At 40.6% G+C, this 23,307-nt stretch overlaps 1 protein-coding gene and 1 long non-coding RNA gene across 2 annotated transcripts; both read left to right on the top strand.

The window, feature by feature from the left end:
* The first annotated feature begins 2,516 nt into the window (after positions 1–2,516).
* On the top strand, positions 2,517–3,365 carry LOC135644405 (uncharacterized). The gene is made up of 2 exons (XR_010498467.1): positions 2,517–2,855; positions 3,035–3,365. It is a non-coding gene; the product is annotated as an uncharacterized LOC135644405 (long non-coding RNA).
* Positions 3,366–3,715: 350 nt separating this feature from the next.
* LOC135644258 (uncharacterized) lies at positions 3,716–8,817 on the top strand. Its single transcript, XM_065161729.1, has 5 exons — positions 3,716–3,943; positions 5,577–5,702; positions 5,786–5,908; positions 6,623–6,835; positions 8,356–8,817. Exons 1-5 carry the CDS (start codon positions 3,716–3,718, stop codon positions 8,815–8,817), a joined length of 1,152 nt encoding a protein of 383 aa, XP_065017801.1.
* Positions 8,818–23,307: the final 14,490 nt, after the last annotated feature.

The raw sequence follows: 23,307 nt of genomic DNA on the forward strand, positions 1-23,307 counted from the left end.
ATCGTTTTAGATGGTCTATTTACCGGATCAGGTCCGATTAGGGTATTGGTCCATCTGGATCCATTAACAACTTTTATCGGGTTTAAGACCGAATCCGATCCGCGTGACAGAGGCTTTAACAATAACGGGTGTATTTCTTTAAGATTCGTGCGAGTGTGGGATGCTTCATCCTTTTAAATGTTGTATGCTATCAAAATCCTAAAAAGCACCGCTTGTGTAATTTTTTTTTTGTCTCGTCAATCTTCCCTTCTCTTCTATTAAAATAATCAAATACGAATATGTCAGATCTGATTGCCACCTAATGAATGATACGTCCGATACGATACAAGGATCCATTTGGCATCGTTTTATATTGTCTATTTATCGGATTAGGTCCGATTAGGATATTGGTCCATCTGGATCCATTAACAACTCTTATTGGGTTTAAGACCGAATCCGATCCTCTTGACAGAGGCTTTAACAATAACGAGTGTATTTTTTTAAGATTCGTGTCAGTGTGGGATGCTTCGTCCTTTTAATCGTTGTATGCTATCAAAATTCTAAAGAGAGCCGCTTGTGTAATTTTCTTTTTGTCTCGTCAATCTTCCCTTCTCTTCTATTAAAATAACCAAATACCAATATGCCAGATCCAATTGCCACCTAATTAATGATACGTCCGATACGATATAAGGATCCATTTGGCATCGTTTTAGATGGTCTATTTACCGGATTAGGTCCGATTAGGATATTGGTCCATTTGGATCTCTTATCGGGTTTAAGACCGAATCCGATCCGCGTGACAGAGGCTTGAACAATAATGAGTGTATTTCTTTTGATCATTCGAAATGACCATGAAAGAAGGGCATAAATGGGTCTTGTTTAATCTCGTATTTTGATGATGAAACTACTTGATATATGTTTATGATTTAATCTGCGTTTTGAGTGACATAGGATGCTTCGATCGGGATGAGACAATTAAAGAAAGGATTGGGACCAACTTAAGGACACATACATGGTAACAAAGCAACAGGATGATAGCAGAAGAAAGGGTAAGAGAACGTTATTCGGACAGAGTAGAAGAATTTGATGTGGTAGACATTTCTTTTTTGGTATGATGGATAATTATGGCTAAGGTTTGGTAAATTGTCGAAGAAGGCGTGAATGGAGCAGTAGCAGCAAAAGCAGTGGCAGCAGCTGTAGTAGAGGGCTGAAGCTCTGAACCAAGATAGATTTGAGCGACAACAGAGATATAACAACATACCTGCATCACTGTGATCACTAATATGATTACTGGATTATGGTCTTCTCTCTGCCCTTCAGAGCAAGATGGAAATGGAGATGATGGAGAGCCAAGGAATGGAGTTTTTGGGAGGATGATGGCCTACTGCAGCTTTTATCTTCCGAGTCACAGAGATGTCAGAGGAGAGAACATGTTATGAGATAATGTATGTCGTACGAGGGTGGCCAACCACATTGCCGAGATCTACAAAATTTGAACTCATGGGCAGGAGTTTGGTTCCAAATGTAGCAGAATAGTTCGAAGTCGAATCGATAACACGTTGATCCATACGATTGTATCCAACCGGTAGTATAAAGCACCATACACCACGGTTGGTGGACGGTTCGGAATCCCGTTTAAGGAAAGAAACACACGGTTAAGTCGCGTATATACTACACGTGAGTGTACTCTGATGCGTGACGTTAAAGGTCACAAATATATATATATATATATATATATATATATATATTTATTGAGGACAAAGATTTTCATTGCATTGGTTGAACAATGAGTTGATCGAACCATGCGAGACCGACACCGGTGAACAACGCGGTGAATACGAAGAGGAGGAGAACCTTCCGACTCGTTCACCGGCCTTTTTATTGGTGCAGTTGTAAAGCCTGCGAGCGGTTCGCCATGTGCTCGCACTGTGAAGACACAGCTTCGTGGACTGTTACAAGTCCACGGCGGCTGTAGGAAGGCCTGCGGCCTGCGGCCTGCAGCCTGCAGCTGCCTACAGCCTGTGGCTGATGCCTGCAAGTTGTCACGTCGTGTAATGGGCTACTGTTCGATCGAGGATCAACAATTCTAAGACGAGGGAAATCAATTTCCCATGCATTGACAATTGACACAGTGTGTATGCATGCAAGGAAAGAAGTGAATGGACACTGTTAGTGGCGCTCTACAAGGTCGAGTCTGCTCTCATGTGCAGCATTGACTTCATCGCATATAGTGTGCAGAATCAACTCCAATCGCGTTCGTCGATTCACTGGCTATCAGATCCACAATCTACGACAGTGCTCACATGCTTCGATCACCGTCGCATTGCAAGGAAAACAAAACATCATCTCCTCGTAGAAATAAGTAATGTGCTGTCTGTCACAAGAAAAATGTTTCGTGGGGCGGATGGGGGGGGGGGAAAGAGGAATACAGCTAACCTGTGACCTGTCACCGAATAACTGCACGTGGGGTGTCACGCCGTGGTGACGCAAGCGAAGAACACAGACTAAATTACCCATACACCATTGCCTCTGTAAACTAATGCTGAAACCCACGGTAATGCACAAAAAGCGACAAAGTCCAGCGTTGGCACGCGGAAACTTCTCCGGCCAACGTAGAGGAGGGTAGAAATTAAGGGAGAAAGGAGGAGGAGGAGGAGGAGCCAATTGTGGGTTGCTGAGATCCAAAGATGCACGCCAAGACCGACTCCGAGGTCACGAGCATCGCGCCCTCGTCGCCCGCCCGGCCGGTGTACTACGTGCAGAGCCCGTCGCATGACTCCCATGACGGCGCAGAAGAACTCGAAGCCGGCTACTCCTCGCCCTCCCCCTCCTGTCTTCGGTTTCGGCGGCGGCGACGACGACTATGACATCGAGAGGTAAATCTCACGACAGGCGTCCAAGAACAAGTCTCTCCAGAGGGAAATCTGCATACTATATTCTGCATACTTATTCTTGGTATTGATGAGTAAATGAATTTGTGGGTTGCTGGAATCTGCATACCTTTTTGTCCGAGAATTTGCGGGTTGGTTGATTGATTGATGGTGGAATTTGGTAGATTGAGGAGCAGCACAAAAAGGCAATGGAAGAGGATTCGACTACGACGGGATTTACGACGAGATGAAGGGGAAGATTGCGCGCCCCAAGGTTCAGGATCGAACGGAGAGAAAGTTACACTTTTCCCTACGTTTGAATGAAAAAGATCCTTTTGATTACGCTGATGATCGCATGGAATTACCATATTACCATGTTTCGTGGTGATATATACAGGTTTTTAGTGTCATCACTGTATGTCATGGTTCTTTGCTTGGATTCATTGTCTTGTGCATTTTGTGCTGTAATGTCTAGAGGTTTCTGGTGTCATCATCATTGCAAGTTCTGCTTCTTTATGTGGATTCATTGTTCAGCTGCTACCTATCTCGATAGGCAGCTTTCTTCGTCAGTAATTATATATGGAGATGACTCTGGTGACACAACTGACCAAATAATCGTGAAATAGGAATAGAAATCTAATTTTGTTGGTGTTGTGTAGCATTAAAAGAACCTCAAATATAGAGAGAGATTGGTCGGAGAAGCATTAGACGAATGTGGCTTTCCAGGTGTTCATCTGAACAGTAGTTCTACTTGTGTGTTGGTGGAGATAAAGCAGAGGCCAACAAAAAAGTATCAGACAGACATCCAACTCGTTTGTCTTGTCCCTGCCCCTCTGTTCGACCGAACAACTGTGCTCATCTAATTTATGGTACAAGCAGTGACTCCATTGCTGCAGCTTGTTTCAGAGAAAGTGAAACAAAGTGGGGAATCATCTGATAAAGAAGTCAAAGAACAGGCTGCATACTGTGCGCTGCCAATCTGGCTGGGTAAAAGGAGCTGTGACATGGTTAAACGACATGCATGGTCTGAGAGCTCCGTGTATGGGACAGCGCAATGTGTGCAAGCTTTGGTTTTGTTGGACCCAAATTTGCTGGTGCTACAGAGGCCATGGTCTTCACCAACATTTAGAATGAATATTTCTCATAAATATATATATAATTAAAAGGTATTCAGGGATTTTATTTTTTGGCAATATCATCACATTATCGGATCTAGAATAATATAACCGGAGAATGAATATGTTCACAATAAACGCAGCTTCTGAAATAAAAGACATGGCTTGAATGCTGCATAATGAGAAAGGAGACACAGAAGTAGGTTTTACTCATAAAAAGTCAACATTCTAATCCTGCATTTGCAGGAGAGTCCATGATTAGTCAATGGTCTTAGCATCATCCGAACTGTAATCCTATATGGTCATTGCAGCTTCTTGTATCACAAGGTGGAAATATTTCTCATCGAATCAATTTCTTATTCCAATTTGTTTTCTTTTTCTTTTGATTTTATTTTTATAATATCCACAAAGGGTTATCTTAAATTTTACTATAGCTTGCTGGATATAAACTGGGAGTTGGTTGGATGAGAGGACTTATAATATAAACTAAATCATGATGGTTTCGTCAGTGAGATTAAAGAGGAAGAATTATGTTATGTTATTATATATGGTGTTAATGATCCATTTCTGCCTAAGCAAATGTATGTGAATCACCGAGATATGCTCTTCTACAAGGCTTTTTCTTACCATATTAGAAAATTTTAAATGATATAATATATTTTTTTATTAAAATATTATAATAATTATATAATTAATTATATCGAAGTCAGATGACTCGTCACGACATAATATTATACCTCACATACATCAGGTCATAATTAGATTATGTAGAATTTGTAATATCTCGACTCATCTTAGATATAAAATTAATATAATTTATAAAAATTAAATTTATTTATTTATTAATTTTAAACAGTGATTTCAACTTAACAAAATTGACGATCCAATCAACTCAACCGAGATTAAATAGAGTTTATCTTTATTTAGAAATTGATTTTTATGATATGGAAACACAAAAACGACTATAAAAAAATCCAAATAAGGTGATTTTTCTTTTGTTGTTGTTGTTGACATGACGTGTTGTATGAAACAGTCTTTGTGTATGCTTTCCACCCTTCTTTGATACATATCTGTGCCAGGAAAACCGGAAGGTCGTTGAGTTGTTCTCGCTCTCTCACGATGCTCACTTTTACTTGTCCAATTATAAAGCAGGTAATTGAACGCGTTGGCCGGAAAGAGTAAGAGAGTTTTGTCATGACACCTCGTCGGCCTAGGATTACTTATCCTCTCCCGAGGCGTATGCTAAATCCCTTCCTCGGTTCATTCGATATTGGTGGGGCTTCGATCGGAGACCGGACTCGGAACGATCGGCGGTCGAATTTTAGGGCTTTTTGACCTTTTCCCCGGACCATCCAACTGAATCTTGAGTGGTTCTACGCGGGATTCATGGGTTTTCGGCGTCTATTTGGGTTTTTGATCCAACCAAATCAGTGATTCCTTCGGATTGGAGCCCAGCGACGATTGATTCGTTCTACAAACTAGGGCTTTTCTTGAGCCCTAATTGTTTAAGAGCTCGGAGCTCGTCATTGGGAGATCGATCCATCACTTTCTTATTTGTTCTGCAAGAGGGTTGAAGAAGTACGGACTCCATCTTCGATTTTCGTTGGCGCAGAAGACCTCGAAGACAGCTCCTCCTCGCCCTCCCCCTCCTGCCTTCGCTTTCGACGGCGACGACGACGAGGATGATATCGAGAGGGAAATCTCACGGCAGGCGTCAAAGAACAAGTCTCTCCGGAAGGTTTTTTAAAATGGTTTCCTTATTCCAGGTATTGATGAGTAAATTAACTTACGGGTTGATTGATTGATGGTGGAATTTGGTAGATCGAGGAGCAACACAAAAAGGCAATGGAAGAGGATCCCTCGGTCTTCGACTACGACGGGGTTTACGACGAGATGAAAGGGAAGATTGCGCGCCCTAAGGTGAAAGATCGAACGGAGAGAAAGGTACTTCACTTTTGCCTACGTTTGGATGAAAACATGATCCTTTTGATTACGCTGATGATCCCATGAAATTGCGTTTCGGTTTTATGTGAGACCTCTTTATGCTCTTCTTTTATGGTCATTTCGAATGATCAAATTGAAAGAAGTAATCTTTTAGATGAGACTATGGCGGTGATAATTGGGCTTCAAGAATATTTCTCAAAGGAAGAAAACAAGTAGATATGTACCCAAAGTTGGATACTCTACAAAACGAACTCACCTTATTACTCTTTTTGAAATTGGTTTTCCCTCTTGTGTTCAGGGTGGGGCAGGTGTGACGGTGATTATTTATTGTATCTTCTCCATTCCTTTCTTGAAATAAACATGGGATACCTTTTCCAGTTTTTTTTTCTTTTTCAAGTTAGTCGATCTCTCATACAAAGAGTATTGAATTATATTTTGGTTGAAATTCAGATCAATAATAGGATACAAAGTAAAGCTTTGTGGACTTTGTAAGTTTGCTTTGGCACAATAATTAACATTTTAATTTTCAATTGTGCTTTGTTCAAGTATGATGTGAATTCAAAAATCCTAATTCGGCAGTTCTTTTTCGGCGGCATCCTTTTTGTATTAAACCTAAATTGTGGGAGAGGATCGACCTTATTTTTTGAGTGCTTAACGATTAAGAATGCAAGTTAAAAATTTTATGTCTGTGTTTGATCTTGGTTGCGATCAAAGTATATAGAAACACTTATGGAGAAAGCAAAACAACGTGAGGGGGAACATGAAATTGTTTATGAGAGGAAGCTACTGAAAGAGAGGAGCAAGGATGATCACCTTTTTGCATATATGGAAAAGTTTGTAACCGGTGCCTACAAGAAAAAGATAGCAGAACAAGAAAAATGGTTGGTCGAAGAGAGGCTGCGCCAAATTCGTGAAGAAAGAGATGATGTAAGTGGCTCATATCTTTCTTTTTGCTGCTTTGCTTTATTTTTCTTGTTGCATATGTAATGTGATTTATGCAACCTTTTGTGCATAAAAAACATCCACTGTTCAACAAAATGTGGTGTATTCGACAATTGATTTTGTTTTTCTCTAGTGGAAGAATAAAAGCTTAAAATCACTTCATTGTTGTAGAATCAGCTCATCAGCAATTGCCTTTTGTATGTTTATCTGGACTTTTTTGAGAAGCCAAAACTATGAGTTTGTCGGGGTCATGAAACATGGTAATACTTTTATTAGAACTTATCAATTTATTGTTTGAATGTGCTTCCAATTTCGAGTCCTGTTGTACATACTTGTGTCATCTTCTTTTGTTAAATTTAAATCCTTTTGGTATTAACATCAGATAGAAATACTTTCGATAACTTTTGTAGATTTATAGTGATGAAAGTTATTAAGTGTATATTTCGCCTTCGGGAGTATTGCATTTGTGAGCATAATTATTGAATTTATCTATTAGCTAATTGATGAATTGTAATATTAGCTATCAAGTATTAGATGATATTTGGTGTTGGCCACATGGAATGAGACCTTGGTAAAAGTATTGCATCCAAGGTTCACATCTTAGTCATCTATTAATATAAGCTTGGTGATAATTTTGATTTTTTTCCATAAAAATTGAATTTATATGATTTTGGTTTTTTTTATTGATTTTAATTTTTCTGTGACCTTATCCTATCATCATCTTTGTCCAATACTCCAACCATATTGTCCCAACCAATTATTGCATTATTATCCCCTTCTTGTTTCCCAATCTTGACCTTCATCTCGATTTTTAAAACCTTGATCAGATCAGAATTTGGACAATTTTGGTTAGGGGTTTGATTCATACCCAGTTTAGTCAGATAGGCTATCAGATCACATCGTGTTAAGATATGTGACACTTGTAGTCTTATAAACTATAATCTTCCAATTATGAAGCACAGTGAGGTGTCTTGAGGGTTTGAGTGGATTTGAAAACCTGGCTAACTTATGATCAGCATGGTACATGTCTTTAACATCAGTTAGGGCAAGGCTTAGGAGAGGACAAGACTTATGATGGTTCTCATGTTATTGTGAAACATGGAGCACCATAATTTTTTTACGCTTAGCTAGTAAGATTGGTCATTCTGGTGACAATACGCATGTTTAATGTTCCGAAACTTAATGTGAATTTTCTTTTATGTTATCAACCATAGTGCAAGAAGATTCATTATGAGTGAAGGCTTCTAGTTATTGTATGTCGAATCCAATTCAAATGGCTGCTTTCAATAATGATGCAATTCAAATTTGACTAGTATTTGAGTGATAAGTTGTTTTATGATGCAATTAAGTGGGACTAGCAATTTCTTTATTTCTCAGGAGTTATCACACTTCTCTTTGATGCTTTTACTTTTTTAGTTGGTTATCATGGTCATTAAATTTCATTATGAAGCTGCCATTTCTTTTCTTTAAACAGTTAATGTAATCGACATGACTGCTTCATGTAGGTAACCAAGAAGAGTGACTTGAGCGATTTTTACTTTGGGCTCGGTGAGAATGTAGCTTTTGGTGCTCAGTCAAAAGATGCCACAAAACGGACGGAACAAAAGCCACCCGGAGGCACTTCAGCGGTACCTGAACATGGCCCTACTGAGAAGAATGCACAGACAGATTATACTCGGGATACAGAGAAAGATGATACCCAAGCCAAGACTTCTAGTCATACTCAGAACAACTCTGAGCAAGCTATAGAGTTAACAACATCAGATGTTACTGTAAAAGATTACGATGATGGTGATAATTTGGCAGTTGTGGATCAATCAACTGAACGTTACACGAGAGGTGATGACGCATTGGCTTCAGCAAGAGGGCGTTTTTCTAACTCGAAAGAGAGCAAGACAGCAGTTGGAAAGCAATTGTTTCGTCTCTATTTAGCACTTATATCTCGAGTTAAAATTGGTATTCTCTGATGCCATTTATAGTAACCTCATCGGTTATTTAGTTTTTGAGGAACTCAAGAAGTGCACCTCTTGGTAAGTTTGCTGTAAGCATTTCTCCAAAATAAGCAAAAGAAGCATCAAAAGTTTCATGTTATACGCTTATTTATACACATAAAAGTTGTTTGAAGTGACAGTGGTCAGTCTATATATGATTATGAACAGAGGAGGATGCAGCCGAGGCTGGTGAAGTCGAAGTTGCTATTATCAAAATTGCACCAAGATAAAAGTGATGTAAACGCAAAAGCTGCAATAAAATAGACCTCATTTGTAGCTTCTTCAGTTTTTTGTATTAGTCTGAGCAGCAGTAAGATGAACATAGAAGTTCAATTCTGAGAAGAATTCTATCAGGAGAAGTATTGCTTGTCTGGGGAAGTGGCAGAATTTTTTTTTTGTCACTGCAGATTGTTGTCCAATAATAAATAATATGTTGAATCTCGGATTTTGATGATGAAGTCAATTGTCATTTGTTATCTAATCTATGTGTTGAGATAAGTGTGCAGGAGTAACTACGATAAGAGTAAGACAAGCAGCAGGTGTTGCGCCGGAGTCAAGATCATGATCACGTTGGGAGTTCGAGAGTTCGACGGAAGTTCGGACGGTCGTCGGAGGTTCAGCGAGAACAGATCCGAGAAGTCCAGAAGCTTGCAAAGCGAAGCTCGTCGGAACTCGCCAAGTGGATCGTCGCAAAGTCCAGGAGTATGCCGGATGTCCGCAGAAGGATCACCGAGGGTTATCGGTTGATCGACGGAAGTTGGCCGGAAACTCGCCGGAAGAAGCGATTGACGCATCGGAGCAAAGCTGCAGAAGTTGTCTTAGAGTTAATCGTAGTTAGCATGATGATTAAGCATGAAAATGGGAGGTGATCCCATTAGCTTAATCTTGGGGCAATTGGGCCCCTGAAAAGATTCAAAGTGGGCCGAATGGAGTGAACCATTCGGACCCTGATTGCACCAGGAGGTGCAACCGCCCCAGCCAGGAGGTGCAACCGCCTGGGCTGTGGGGTTAGGAGGTGCAACCGCCCCAGCCAGGAGGTGCAACCGCCAGGGCTGCGAGGCTGGGAGGTGCAACCGCCCCAGCCGAGAGGTGCAACCGCCCAGAGCTCAGTCTTCGAGCTAGACTGGGCGGTGCAACCTCCTCTGCCAAGAGGTAGCACCGCCAGAGCTCAAGTTTCGAGCTCTGCCAGGCGATGCAACCACCGAGCTCAATCTTCGAGCTCTGGCAGAGAGGTGCATCAGCCTGAGCTCAGTCTCGAGCTCTGCCAGGTGATGCAATCACCGAGCTCAGTCTTCGAGCTCTGGCAGAGAGGTGCATCAGCCTGAGCTCAGTTTGGAGCTCTGCCAGGTGATGCAACCACCGAGCTCAGTTTCGAGCTCTGCCAGGTGATGCAATCACCAAGCTCAGTCTTCGAGCTCTGCCAGGTGATGCAACCATCGAGCTCAGTCTTCGAGCTCTGGCAGAGAGAAGCAATCGCCTGAGCTCAGTCTTCGAGCTCTGCCAGGCGGTGCCACCTCTCCAGTCAAGAGGTGCAACCGCCTGATCCCAGAATTCTGGGATTTGATCGATTTGATCGTTTTGAGCTCGAATTTTGAATTGGGTTGGGGCCTATAAATACCCCACCCATTCAGCACTGAAAAGATACAGACCTACACCGAAATCTTGATCTTTTCTGTGATTCTAAGAAGCTCAAAAGTGTTGAAAAGCCTTTAAGTCTCCTCCTTCTGTTCTTCAAGTTTTCAGTTGTAAAGTGAGGAGAGAAAGGTCTGTAAAGGTTGTCTCCTGAGCCTGTCAAAAGGAGAGAAATTGTAAAAGGGAAGTTTGGCCTTCGCCCATTGAAGGAAGGCACCTAGTTGACGTCGGCAACCTCATCGGTGGAGGAAGCCAAAAGTGGAGTAGGTCAAGGCTGACCGAACCACTCTAAATCTCTGGTTTGCGTTTATTTTCGAGCACTTTATCATTACTGCAAACCTCCCTCATTACTACTGCTCTCTGCGCTTTCACGAACAAGTTCTAAGTGCTGTTCTTCCGAATCTGCATTCAGACGTAAATTCGTATTTTCATACATTACAGTTTACGTTTACGTTTGATTCTGCAGAACTGTTTTCCGTGCTTTTACGAACGAGCTTCTTTGCAGTTTACACTTACACTTTAATCCTATTGATAACTGCAATCTGTCCTCTACGATTTTACGAACGAGTTTCAGCATTTAGACGTAAAACTGCATTCAGACATAAATCGGCTTTCCTCGCTCAATCATCAGATCTCAGTTCACATTTACGTCTTGATTCCAACTGCATACTGCCTTCTGCGAGTATACAAACAAGTTTTTGAGTTTAGACGTAAATCTGCGTTTAGACGTAAAACTGCGTTTAGACGTAAATCTGCATTTAGACGTAAATCTGCGTTTAGACGTAAATCTGCGTTTAGACGTAAATCTGCGTTTAGACGTAAAACAGCGTTTAGACGTAAATCTGAGTTTAGACGTAAATCTTCGTTTAGACGTAAATCTGCGTTTAGACGTAAAACAGTGTTTAGACGTAAATCTGAGTTTAGACGTAAACTGCGCTTAGACGCAAAACTGCGCTTAGACGCAATCTGCGCTTAGACGCAAACTGCACTTAGATACAAACTGAGAATTTGCTTTTGCATCATAACAGTTTTTGAACGAACGCAGCTTTTGGTTTTTAATCGCTGTAAGATTTCCGCTGCACTAATTCACCCCCCCCCTCTTAGTGCTCTCGATCCTAACAATTGGTATCAGAGCGAGGTTAACTCTCTAAAGGATTAAAACCCAAGAGAGATGGCATACTCCGGAAACCAAGAGGGGCATTCGATTACACGTCCACCCATGTTCAGTGGAACGGACTACACTTACTGGAAGACCCGAATGAGGATCTTTCTTATTTCTATGGATTTTGAACTGTGGAACCTTGTTGAAAATGGATTTTCAAAATCTTCTCTTCTAATGATCGATTGGAACGATTTGGAAAAGAAGGCTTTCGCTCTTAATGCAAAGGCTATGAATGCCTTATTTTGCGCACTTGATAAAAACGAGTTTAATCGTGTTTCAACTTGCGAAACTGCTTTTGATATTTGGCACACACTTGAAGTGACCCACGAGGGCACAAGTAGAGTGAAAGAGTCAAAAATCAATCTGTTGCTGCATTCTTTTGAACTTTTCCGAATGAAACCGAGTGAAACCATTGGCGACATGTTTACCCATTTCACGGATGTCGTCAACGGTCTAAAAGGACTCGGAAAGAGCTTTTCGGATTTTGAGCTTGTTAATAAGATACTAAGATCCCTTCCTAAGAGTTGGGATCCTAAAGTCACCGCTATTCAAGAGGCAAAAGATCTGCGAAATTTCCCTCTTGAAGAACTAATCGGGTCATTAATGACCTACGAAATGACTTGCAAAGCTCATGAAGAGCAAGAAGACATCCTTCCAAAGAACAGGAAGGATATGGCACTTAAAACTTCTGAATGCCACTTGAGAGAAAACTCAAGTGATGAGGACTGTGATGATGACTTGGCACTTTTGACAAGAAAGTTTAAGAAATTCTTCAAAAGAAACAAGTTTAAAAACGATGTGAAAAATAAACTTGAACCTAAGAAGGACCAAGTGATCTGCTACGAATGTAAAAAGCCGGGACACTACAAAAGTGATTGTCCCCAAGTCAAGAAAAGAACAACAAAGAAGAAGGCGCTCCAAGCAACATGGGATGATTCGAGCGCATCTGAGGAAGAGGAATCCAACACCGAGCAAGTTGCTCATTACGCCTTTATGGCCATCGAAGAGGAGGTAATGGATTTATTAGATGCTGATTTATCTTTCGATGAATTATTAAACGCCTTCCATGATTTATTTGATGAATGCAAAGTTATAAATAGAAAATACAAGTTGCTAAAAAAGGTACATGATAATCTTACTTGTGAGTTTGATAAGTTAAAAGTCGAACATCATGATAGTTTAAATTCATGTATCAAATGTCATGATTTAGAAACTATACAAAAAGAAAACTTGCTACTTAAGGACACCTTGAAGAAATTCGAGGTTGGTAGCAAGTCATTAAACATGATCCTTACAAACAAGGGTCATGCTCCCAAAAGAAGTGGGATTGGATTTGTGAGGAGTCCTCACCGAAATCCAACTACCTTTGTAAAAGGCCCCATCTTACATGTTCAACACCAAACCAAGTGCAACTTTTGTTGCAAATCTGGACACAAGACACATTGTTGTCCATTCAAGAAAATAAGTCCAAACAAATTAATTTGGGTTCCTAAAGGAACCATGATAAACTCTATGCAACATGATAGAAAATGTAGATCTATTTATGAGGCACCCAAAAGCAAATGGGTACCTAAACATCATTCTTTCTTGTAGAAAACTAAACAATCGCAAGCTAGGAGCAAGAAATGGTACCTTGATAGTGGATGCTCAAGGCATATGACCGGAGATCCATCTCAATTCTCTAAGCTCTCTAGCATAGACGAAGGATATGTCACCTTCGGAGACAACAACAAGGGTAAAATCATTGGCAAAGGAACCATAGGTAACAAATCCAACCTCTCTATTGAAGATGTTTTACTAGTTGATGGTCTAAAACATAACCTCTTGAGCATTAGTCAATTATGTGATAAAGGATATATTATAAGATTTGAATCTAATACCTGCATCATTGAAAAACCACACAAAAATATATCTATGATTGCATTAAAACAAAACAACGTATACACTATTGACATCAATGACTTATGTGATGAAATGTGCTTTGCCATTATGAATGAGGATGCTTGGCTATGGCATAGAAGATTAGGTCATGCTAGCATGAAACTAATCAATCAAGTATCATCTAGAGAACTTGTAAGAGGAATTCCTCATATCAAGTTCATCAAAGATAATGTATGTGATGCTTGCCAATTAGGTAAGCAAATTAGGGGTAGCTTCAAAGCTAAGAATCAAATAAGCACCTCTAGGCCCTTACAATTGATCCATATGGACTTGTTCGGACCAATCTCTACATCGAGTCTAGGAGGTAGCAAATACGCCTTTGTCATTATTGATGACTACAGCAGATATACATGGACCTACTTCTTAAAACAAAAAAATGAATGCTTTAGACATTTTACCAAGTTTTGTAAACTTGTTCAAAATGAGAAGGAATCTATGATTTCGTCAATTAGAAGTGATCACGGTGGAGAATTTCAAAACCATGACTTCCAAGAATTCTGTGAACTCAATGGATACAACCATAACTTCTCTACTCCAAGAAATCCTCAACAAAATGGGGTAGTAGAAAGAAAAAATCGAAATTTGCAAGAAATGGCAAGAACCATGTTGAATGAACATAGCCTACCCAAATATTTTTGGGCCGAAGCTGTAAACACTGCATGTTATATTTTAAATAGAGTCCTAGTAAGACCCTTACTCACCAAAACTCCTTATGAGTTATGGAATAACAAAAAACCCAATGTCTCATATTTTAAAGTCTTTGGGTGTAAGTGTTTTATCTTGAATGAAAAGGATAACTTAGGAAAATTCGATGCTAAATCTGATGAAGGAATCTTTCTTGGTTATTCTTCGGTTTCTAAAGCTTTTCGCATCTTCAATAAAAGAACCTTAATTATTGAAGAATCCATCCATGTTGTTTTCAATGAGATTTCAGAAATTAAGAAAAATGATCTTGATGATGATGTTAATTTTGATTCCTTGAATTTAAACGAAACCCCGTCTCCAACTAGCAACTTGGTTGCATCCACTTCCAAAACATCCTTACCCAAGGATTGGAAGTATATAGATGCTCATCCTAAGGAGCTAATCCTAGGAGACACATCAAAGGGGGTTCAAACACGATCTTCTTTTAAAAACTTTTGTGCCAACGCCGCTTTTCTCTCCCAAATTGAACCCAAATGTATTGATGAAGCCATGAAAGATGATTCATGGATTATCGCAATGCAAGATGAATTAAATCAATTTGAGAGAAATGAGGTGTGGACGCTTGTTCCTAGGCCAAATGACCATTTAGTAATTGGTACTAAATGGGTCTTTAGAAACAAGCAAGATGAAAATGGTATCGTGGTTAGAAACAAGGCTAGATTAGTGGCCAAAGGTTTCAACCAAGAAGAAGGTATCGATTACGAAGAAACCTTCGCACCTGTGGCTCGATTGGAAGCCATAAGGATGCTCCTTGCCTACGCTAGTTGCAATAATTTTAAGTTATTTCAAATGGATGTTAAAAGCGCTTTTCTAAATGGTTTCATTTCCGAAGAAGTTTATGTTGAACAACCTCCTGGATTTGAAAACAATGGCTACCCTAATCATGTGTTTAGATTAACTAAAGCTCTCTATGGTTTAAAACAAGCCCCAAGGGCTTGGTATGAGAGACTTAGCTCTTTTCTCATTGAAAATAATTTCATAAAAGGCAAGGTTGATACTACATTATTTATCAAGAATTTTGAAAATGATTTTCTCATTGTTCAGATTTATGTTGATGATATTATCTTTGGTTCTACAAATGAATCTCTTTGTGAATCCTTTGCGAAAACTATGAGTCATGAATTCGAAATGAGTCTAATGGGAGAGTTAACATTCTTCTTAGGCCTACAAATCAAACAACTAAGCAATGGCATCTTTATTAGTCAAACCAAATATGCTGTGAGTTTGCTAAAGAAGTTCAAAATGAATAATTCAAAAGCCATTGACACTCCTATGAGCACCTCCACTAAGTTAGAAATTGATGAGAATGGAGAAAGCTTCGATCAAAAAACCTATAGGGGTATGATAGGAAGTTTACTTTACCTCACTGCCACCAGACCAGACATCATGTTCAGTGTAGGACTTTGTGCTAGATTTCAATCAGACCCTAAGATATCTCATCTCAAAGCAGTCAAAAGAATACTCAGATATCTTAATGGAACTACCAATCTAGGATTGTGGTACCCAAAATCAAAAAATTTTGAATTAACAGCTTATGCTGATGCGGACTTCGCTGGCTGTAAACTAGACAGAAAAAGCACATCAGGATCATGTCAATTTTTAGGACATGCCCTTGTATCCTGGTCATCTAAGAAACAAAACTCGGTTGCCCTATCAACAACCGAAGCTGAATACATTGCAGCAAGTGCATGCTGTGCACAAGTTGTATGGATGAAAAACACTTTAGAAGATTACAAAGTGAATCTTAAAGATATTCCCATTAAATGTGATAACACGAGTGCAATATGCTTAACTAAAAATCCTATACAACACTCAAGAACAAAACACATTGATATTAGACATCACTTTATACGTGATCATGTCACTAATCATGATGTAACCATAGAGTTTATTGATACCAAACATCAACTGGCTGATATCTTCACAAAACCCCTATGTGAAGAACAATTTGATTACATAAGAAGAGAATTAGGAATGTTGAATTATCCGAATACTTAAACTAGTTAAAATTATCTTTCGGATGTTATTACTATTACATGCCTTGACAACGCTTGATCAAATAACATGTTGCAAATTATGTGACAAATATTTTTAACCAAATGCATGTAAGAAGTTCATTTTTCGGTTTGTATGCTAAAAATGGGATGTTCCTGTACACTCTTATAAAAACTCCTTGAAAAATGACTTTCCTCCGTCAAGCAAACACAATAAAGAGATATATGTGTCATGACTTCCTTTATATGCTTGATAATGCTATCATGCTTTTTGTTGATGACAAAGGGGGAGAAACATATGAATTGATAAACACTATGTCATAGCTGAACTGCCATAATCATGTCTATGTCATAGTTGCAAATACTTGAGTGATGCTATAAACAATGTTATGCCATCCTTGCATCACCAAGAGATATGTGAACATGTGCTATAGTTTGCATCATATCTTGATTTGATATTCTATATTGTGAAGAAAATGCAAACTTACTATGTCATAGCTGAACTGCCATAATCATGTCTATGTCATAGTTGCAAATACTTGAGTGATGCTATAAACAATATTATGCCATCCTTGCATATGTGAACATGTGCTATAGTTTGCATCATATCTTGATTTGATATTCTATATTGTGAAGAAAATGCAAACTTGCTAGAAAATCTCAAATGTGTGCATCATGTAAAAAGTCCTTCGTAGCTTTATATGTTTACATGATGAACAGTTACAAACACTATCATACAAACTTGATGATGTATGTCATGCCTTGACATCATTCTTGAAGAGATACATCATGATGGGCATCATGATGGGAGCATTGATAAGTTTAACTGATCTAACTTATCAATACGTCACTTGAATTCTTCGGTCTTGAATTCAAGGTTGACTTATCTCAACTATGGCATATAGATAGGGGGAGTTAAGGACAACTCCTTTATCAATTGATTGTCATCATCAAAAAGGGGGAGATTGTTGAATCTCGGATTTTGATGATGAAGTCAATTGTCATTTGTTATCTAATCTATGTGTTGAGATAAGTGTGCAGGATTAACTACGATAAGAGTAAGACAAGCAGCAGGTGTTGCGCCGGAGTCAAGATCATGATCACGTTGGGAGTTCGAGAGTTCGACGGAAGTTCGGACGGTCGTCGGAGGTTCAGCGAGAACAGATCCGAGAAGTCCAGAAGCTTGCCAAGCGAAGCTCGTCGGAACTCGCCAAGTGGATCGTCGCAAAGTCCAGGAGTATGCCGGATGTCCGCAGAAGGATCACCGAGGGTTATCGGTTGATCGACGGAAGTTGGCCGGAAACTCGCCGGAAGAAGCGATTGACGCATCGGAGCAAAGCTGCAGAAGTTGTCTTAGAGTTAATCGTAGTTAGCATGATGATTAAGCATGAAAATGGGAGGTGATCCCATTAGCTTAATCTTGGGGCAATTGGGCCCCTGAAAAGATTCAAAGTGGGCCGAATGGAGTGAACCATTCGGACCCTGATTGCACCAGGAGGTGCAACCGCCCCAGCCAGGAGGTGCAACCGCCCCAGCCGAGAGGTGCAACCGCCCAGAGCTCAGTCTTCGAGCTAGACTGGGCGGTGCAACCTCCTCTGCCAAGAGGTAGCACCGCCAGAGCTCAAGTTTCGAGCTCTGCCAGGCGATGCAACCACCGAGCTCAGTCTTCGAGCTCTGGCAGAGAGGTGCATCAGCCTGAGCTCAGTCTCGAGCTCTGCCAGGTGATGCAATCACCGAGCTCAGTCTTCGAGCTCTGGCAGAGAGGTGCATCAGCCTGAGCTCAGTTTGGAGCTCTGCCAGGTGATGCAACCACCGAGCTCAGTTTCGAGCTCTGCCAGGTGATGCAATCACCAAGCTCAGTCTTCGAGCTCTGCCAGGTGATGCAACCATCGAGCTCAGTCTTCGAGCTCTGGCAGAGAGAAGCAATCGCCTGAGCTCAGTCTTCGAGCTCTGCCAGGCGGTGCCACCTCTCCAGTCAAGAGGTGCAACCGCCTGATCCCAGAATTCTGGGATTTGATCGATTTGATCGTTTTGAGCTCGAATTTTGAATTGGGTTGGGGCCTATAAATACCCCACCCATTCAGCACTGAAAAGATACAGACCTACACCGAAATCTTGATCTTTTCTGTGATTCTAAGAAGCTCAAAAGTGTTGAAAAGCCTTTAAGTCTCCTCCTTCTGTTCTTCAAGTTTTCAGTTGTAAAGTGAGGAGAGAAAGGTCTGTAAAGGTTGTCTCCTGAGCCTGTCAAAAGGAGAGAAATTGTAAAAGGGAAGTTTGGCCTTCGCCCATTGAAGGAAGGCACCTAGTTGACGTCGGCAACCTCATCGGTGGAGGAAGCCAAAAGTGGAGTAGGTCAAGGCTGACCGAACCACTCTAAATCTCTGGTTTGCGTTTATTTTCGAGCACTTTATCATTACTGCAAACCTCCCTCATTACTACTGCTCTCTGCGCTTTCACGAACAAGTTCTAAGTGCTGTTCTTCCGAATCTGCATTCAGACGTAAATTCGTATTTTCATACATTACAGTTTACGTTTACGTTTGATTCTGCAGAACTGTTTTCCGTGCTTTTACGAACGAGCTTCTTTGCAGTTTACACTTACACTTTAATCCTATTGATAACTGCAATCTGTCCTCTACGATTTTACGAACGAGTTTCAGCATTTAGACGTAAAACTGCATTCAGACGTAAATCGGCTTTCCTCGCTCAATCATCAGATCTCAGTTCACATTTACGTCTTGATTCCAACTGCATACTGCCTTCTGCGAGTATACAAACAAGTTTTTGAGTTTAGACGTAAATCTGCGTTTAGACGTAAAACTGCGTTTAGACGTAAATCTGCGTTTAGACGTAAATCTGCGTTTAGACGTAAATCTGCGTTTAGACGTAAAACAGCGTTTAGATGTAAATCTGAGTTTAGACGTAAATCTGCGTTTAGACGTAAATCTGCGTTTAGACGTAAAACAGTGTTTAGACGTAAATCTGAGTTTAGACGTAAACTGCGCTTAGACGCAAAACTGCGCTTAGACGCAATCTGCGCTTAGACGCAAACTGCACTTAGATACAAACTGAGAATTTGCTTTTGCATCATAACAGTTTTTGAACGAACGCAGCTTTTGGTTTTTAATCGCTGTAAGATTTCCGCTGCACTAATTCACCCCCCCCTCTTAGTGCTCTCGATCCTAACATAATAGAATTTAGGCCTTCTCTAATGGCAAACAGAGAACAAAATCACTTCTAAACAAACAACAAATTTTGCAGGGAAATGATGAGCCACAGCTTCAACAATTGGAGAAATAAAAAAGAGAGAGGATTCTATTATTAGGGAATAAACAAACAAAAGCTTTAACCTTTTACTTTAGTTGGAGCCAAAAACAAAAGCTAAAGATGGAGGGGAAGTAATTATAATGTCACCTCAAAATGATTTCAAATGTTGTGGGGAGAAGCAACGGGAAAGATATCTCGTTCACATTCCAGCTTCATCCTTGGGGGTATCATTAGAACCAGAGAGAGCGTGCAATAATATATAGTCAGACTACAGGAAGGTTGTCATAATCCTATAGCGAAAATGCCATTAAGATTCCTCCAAAATCTAATCTTCCAACCACCTTTGGTCTCCCCCCAGTCATCATTCACCACCGATAAAATCTTGGTTCCAGACAAATCTCAAAAAGACTATAGACCGGAGAGGAGAAAAGATGGTCAATATTCTAGATTAGTACTTCTACGAATGATACGTCCGATAAGATACAAGGATACGTCCGATACGATACAAGAATCTATTTGGCATCGTTTTAAATGGTCTATTTACCGAATCAGATCCGATTAGGATATTGGTCCATCTGGATCCATTAACAACTCTTATCGGGTTTAAGACCGAATTTGATCCGCGTCACAGAGGCTTTAACAATAACGGGTGTATTTTTTAATATTCGTGTCAGTGTGGGATGCTTTGTCCTTTTAATCGTTGTATGTTATTAAAATCGTAAAAAGAGTCGCTTGTGTAATTTTCTTTTTGTCTCGTCGATCTTCCCTTCTCTTCTATTAAAATAATCAAATACCAATATGTCAGATCCGATTGCCACCTAATGAATGATACGTCCGATACGATACATGGATTCATTTGGCATCGTTTTAGATGGTCTATTTACCGGATCTGGTCCGATTAGGATATTGGTCCATCTGGATCCATTAACAACTCTTATCGGGTTTAAAATCGAATATGATTCGCGTGACAGAGGCTTTAACAATAACGGGTGTATTTTTTTAAGATTCGTGTCAGTGTAGGATGCTTCATCCTTTTAAATGTTGTATGCTATCAAAATCCTAAAAAGAGCCGCTTGTGTAATTTTTTTTTTGTCTCGTCAATCTTCCCTTCTCTTCTATTAAAATAATCAAATACTAATATGTCAGATCCGATTGCCACCTAATGAATGATACGTCCTATACGATACAAGGATCCATTTGGCATCGTTTTATATTGTCTATTTACCGGATTAGGTCCGATTAGGATATTGGTCCATCTGGATCCATTAACAACTCTTATTGGGTTTAAGACCGAATCTGATCCTCTTGACATAGGCTTTAACAATAACGGGTGTATTTTTTTAAGATTCGTGTTAGTGTGGGATGCTTCGTCCTTTTAATCGTTGTATGCTATCAAAATTCTAAAGAGAGCCACTTGTGTAATTTTCTTTTTGACTCGTCAATCTTTTCTTCACTTTTATTAAAATAACCAAATACCAATATGCCAAATCCGATTGCCACTTAATTAATGATACGTCCGATACGATATAAGGATCCATTTGGCATCGATTTAGATGGTCTATTTACCATATTAGGTCCAATTAGGATATTGGTCCATTTGGATCTACTAACAACTCTTATCGGGTTTAAGACCGAATCCGATCCGTGTGACAGAGGCTTTAACAATAATGAGTGTATTTCTTTTGATCATTCGAAATGACCATGAAAGAAGGGCATAAAGGGGTCTTGTTGAATCTCGTATTTTGATGATTAAACTACTTGATATATGTTTATGATTTAATCTGCATTTTGGGTGATGCAGGATGCCTCGATCAAGATGAGACAATTAAAGCAGGAAAATCATGTTGTGCTAGAGGAACATGCCAGAAGATTGGACGTCGGGCCGGTGGATCGATCGACGTATCGACAGAAGGCTTCGGGCCGTGGACTCGGGCATCGGACCAAGAAGAGCGGGTATTGTGCCAAGGATATCGGAGTTGCGGAGTCAACTGGCCGATTGGGCAATAGGCCGCAGGAAAGGACGATGCGCCGAAGAATCGGACGAAGCGTCGAGGGACCAAAGACATGCCGGACAACTTGGTTAATTGCTTAGGATTAATTGTCTCGATCGAAACTTTTGTTTACATGTGCAGGATTAACTACGATGAAAGTAAGACATGCAGCAGGAGTTGCGCCGGAGTCAAGACAATGATCACGTTGGGAGTTCGAGAGTTCGACGGAAGTTCGGACAGTCGTCGGAGGTTCTGTGGGAACAAATCCGAGAAGTCCATAAGCTTGCCAAAGAAGCTCGTCGGAACTCGCCAAGTGGATCGTCGCAAGTCCAGGAGTTTGTTGGAAGTCCGCAGGAGCATCACCGAGGGTTCATCGGATGATCGACAGAAGTTCGCCGGAAGCTCGTCTGAAGAAGCGATTGACGCACCGGAGCAAGCTGCAGAAATTGCCTTAGGAATTATCGTAGTTAGCACAATGATTAAGTTGGAAATGGGAGGTGATCCCATTAACTTAATCTTGGGGCAATTGGGCCCCTAAAAAACCCAAATTGGGTCGAATGGATCAACCCATTCGGACCCTGATTGCTGTGGGAGGTGCTACCGCCCAAGCCAAGAGGTGGCACCGCCTGGGCTAAGTCTCCCAGCGAGACTGGGCGGTGCAACCGCCCCAGCCAGGAGGTGGCACCGCCTGGGCTCAGTCTCTAATCGAGACTGGGCGGTGCAACCTCTCCTGACAGGAGGTGGCACCGCCTGAGCTCAGTCTTCGAGCTCTGCCAAGCGGTGCAACTGCCTCAGTCAGGAGGTGCAACCGCCTGAGCTCGGTCTTCGAGCTCTGGCAGAGAGGTGCAACCGCCCCTGACAGAGGTGGCACCGCCCAGAGGCTCAGTCTTCGAGCTCTGCCAGGCGGTGCAACCGCCCCAGTCAAGAGGTGCAACCGCCTGATCCCAGAATTCTGGGAATTGACAGTTTTGAGCTCCAAATTTAAACTGGGTTGGGGCCTATAAATACCCCACTCATTCAGCACTGAAAGAGCAAGAACTTACACTCGAAATCTTGATTTTTCTCTGTGATTCTTAGGGCTCAAAATTATTGTAAAGGCCAAAAGTTCTCCTCCCTCTGTACTTCCATGTTCTGAGTTGTAAAGAGAGGAGAGAAAATTTCTGTAAGGGTTGTCTCCTAAGGACTGAAACTGTAAAATGGTGGTTGGCCTTCGCCTATTGAGGGAAGGCCTCTAGTTGACGTCGATGACCTCGTCGGTGGAGGAAGCCAAAAGTGGAGTAGGCCAAGATTGACCGAACCACTCTAAATCTCGGTTTGCATTATTTACTTTGAGTATTTTATCTTTACTGCAAACCTCCTCGATAGCTTACTGCCTTCTACGCTTTTACGAACGAGTTTCTAAGTTCAGAGCTTTCCGAATCTGCGTTTAGACGTAAATCAGCTTTTTCGTACGATCATCATATTTCAGTTTATGTTTACGTTTTAATTTCAATTATAACTGCAAACTGCCTTCTGCGCATTTACAAAACGTATCTCAAAGTTCAGTATTTTTAGAATCGACATTTAGACGTAAACCAGTTTTATCGTATGAACGTCGTATTTCAGTTTGCGCTTGCATTCTGATTTCCATCATAAACTGCAAACCGCCTTCATAGATTTACTTTAATGTCATCTCGCTTAATCTTAAGTTAAAGTAATCTTAGAATCGGATTTTACACCGAAATCTCTTTTATCAACGAACGAAGTTTTAATAGTTGAAAGATTTCCGCTGCACT

The sequence above is a fragment of the Musa acuminata genome, chromosome BXJ3-8 (genome assembly GCF_036884655.1).
Source record: "Musa acuminata AAA Group cultivar baxijiao chromosome BXJ3-8, Cavendish_Baxijiao_AAA, whole genome shotgun sequence".
In the NCBI taxonomy this organism is placed as follows: Eukaryota; Viridiplantae; Streptophyta; class Magnoliopsida; order Zingiberales; family Musaceae; genus Musa; species Musa acuminata.

Excerpts from the sequence above, each read along its gene's own strand:
- LOC135644258 (XM_065161729.1), top strand. The coding sequence starts at position 3,716 with ATGGTACAAGCAGTGACTCCATTGCTGCAGCTTGTTTCAGAGAAAGTG. Across the intron at positions 3,944-5,576 it reads TGTTGGACCCAAATTTGCTG|AAGACCTCGAAGACAGCTCC; the intron begins GTGCTACAGAGG and ends TCGTTGGCGCAG. Across the intron at positions 6,836-8,355 it reads TTCGTGAAGAAAGAGATGAT|GTAACCAAGAAGAGTGACTT; the intron begins GTAAGTGGCTCA and ends TGCTTCATGTAG.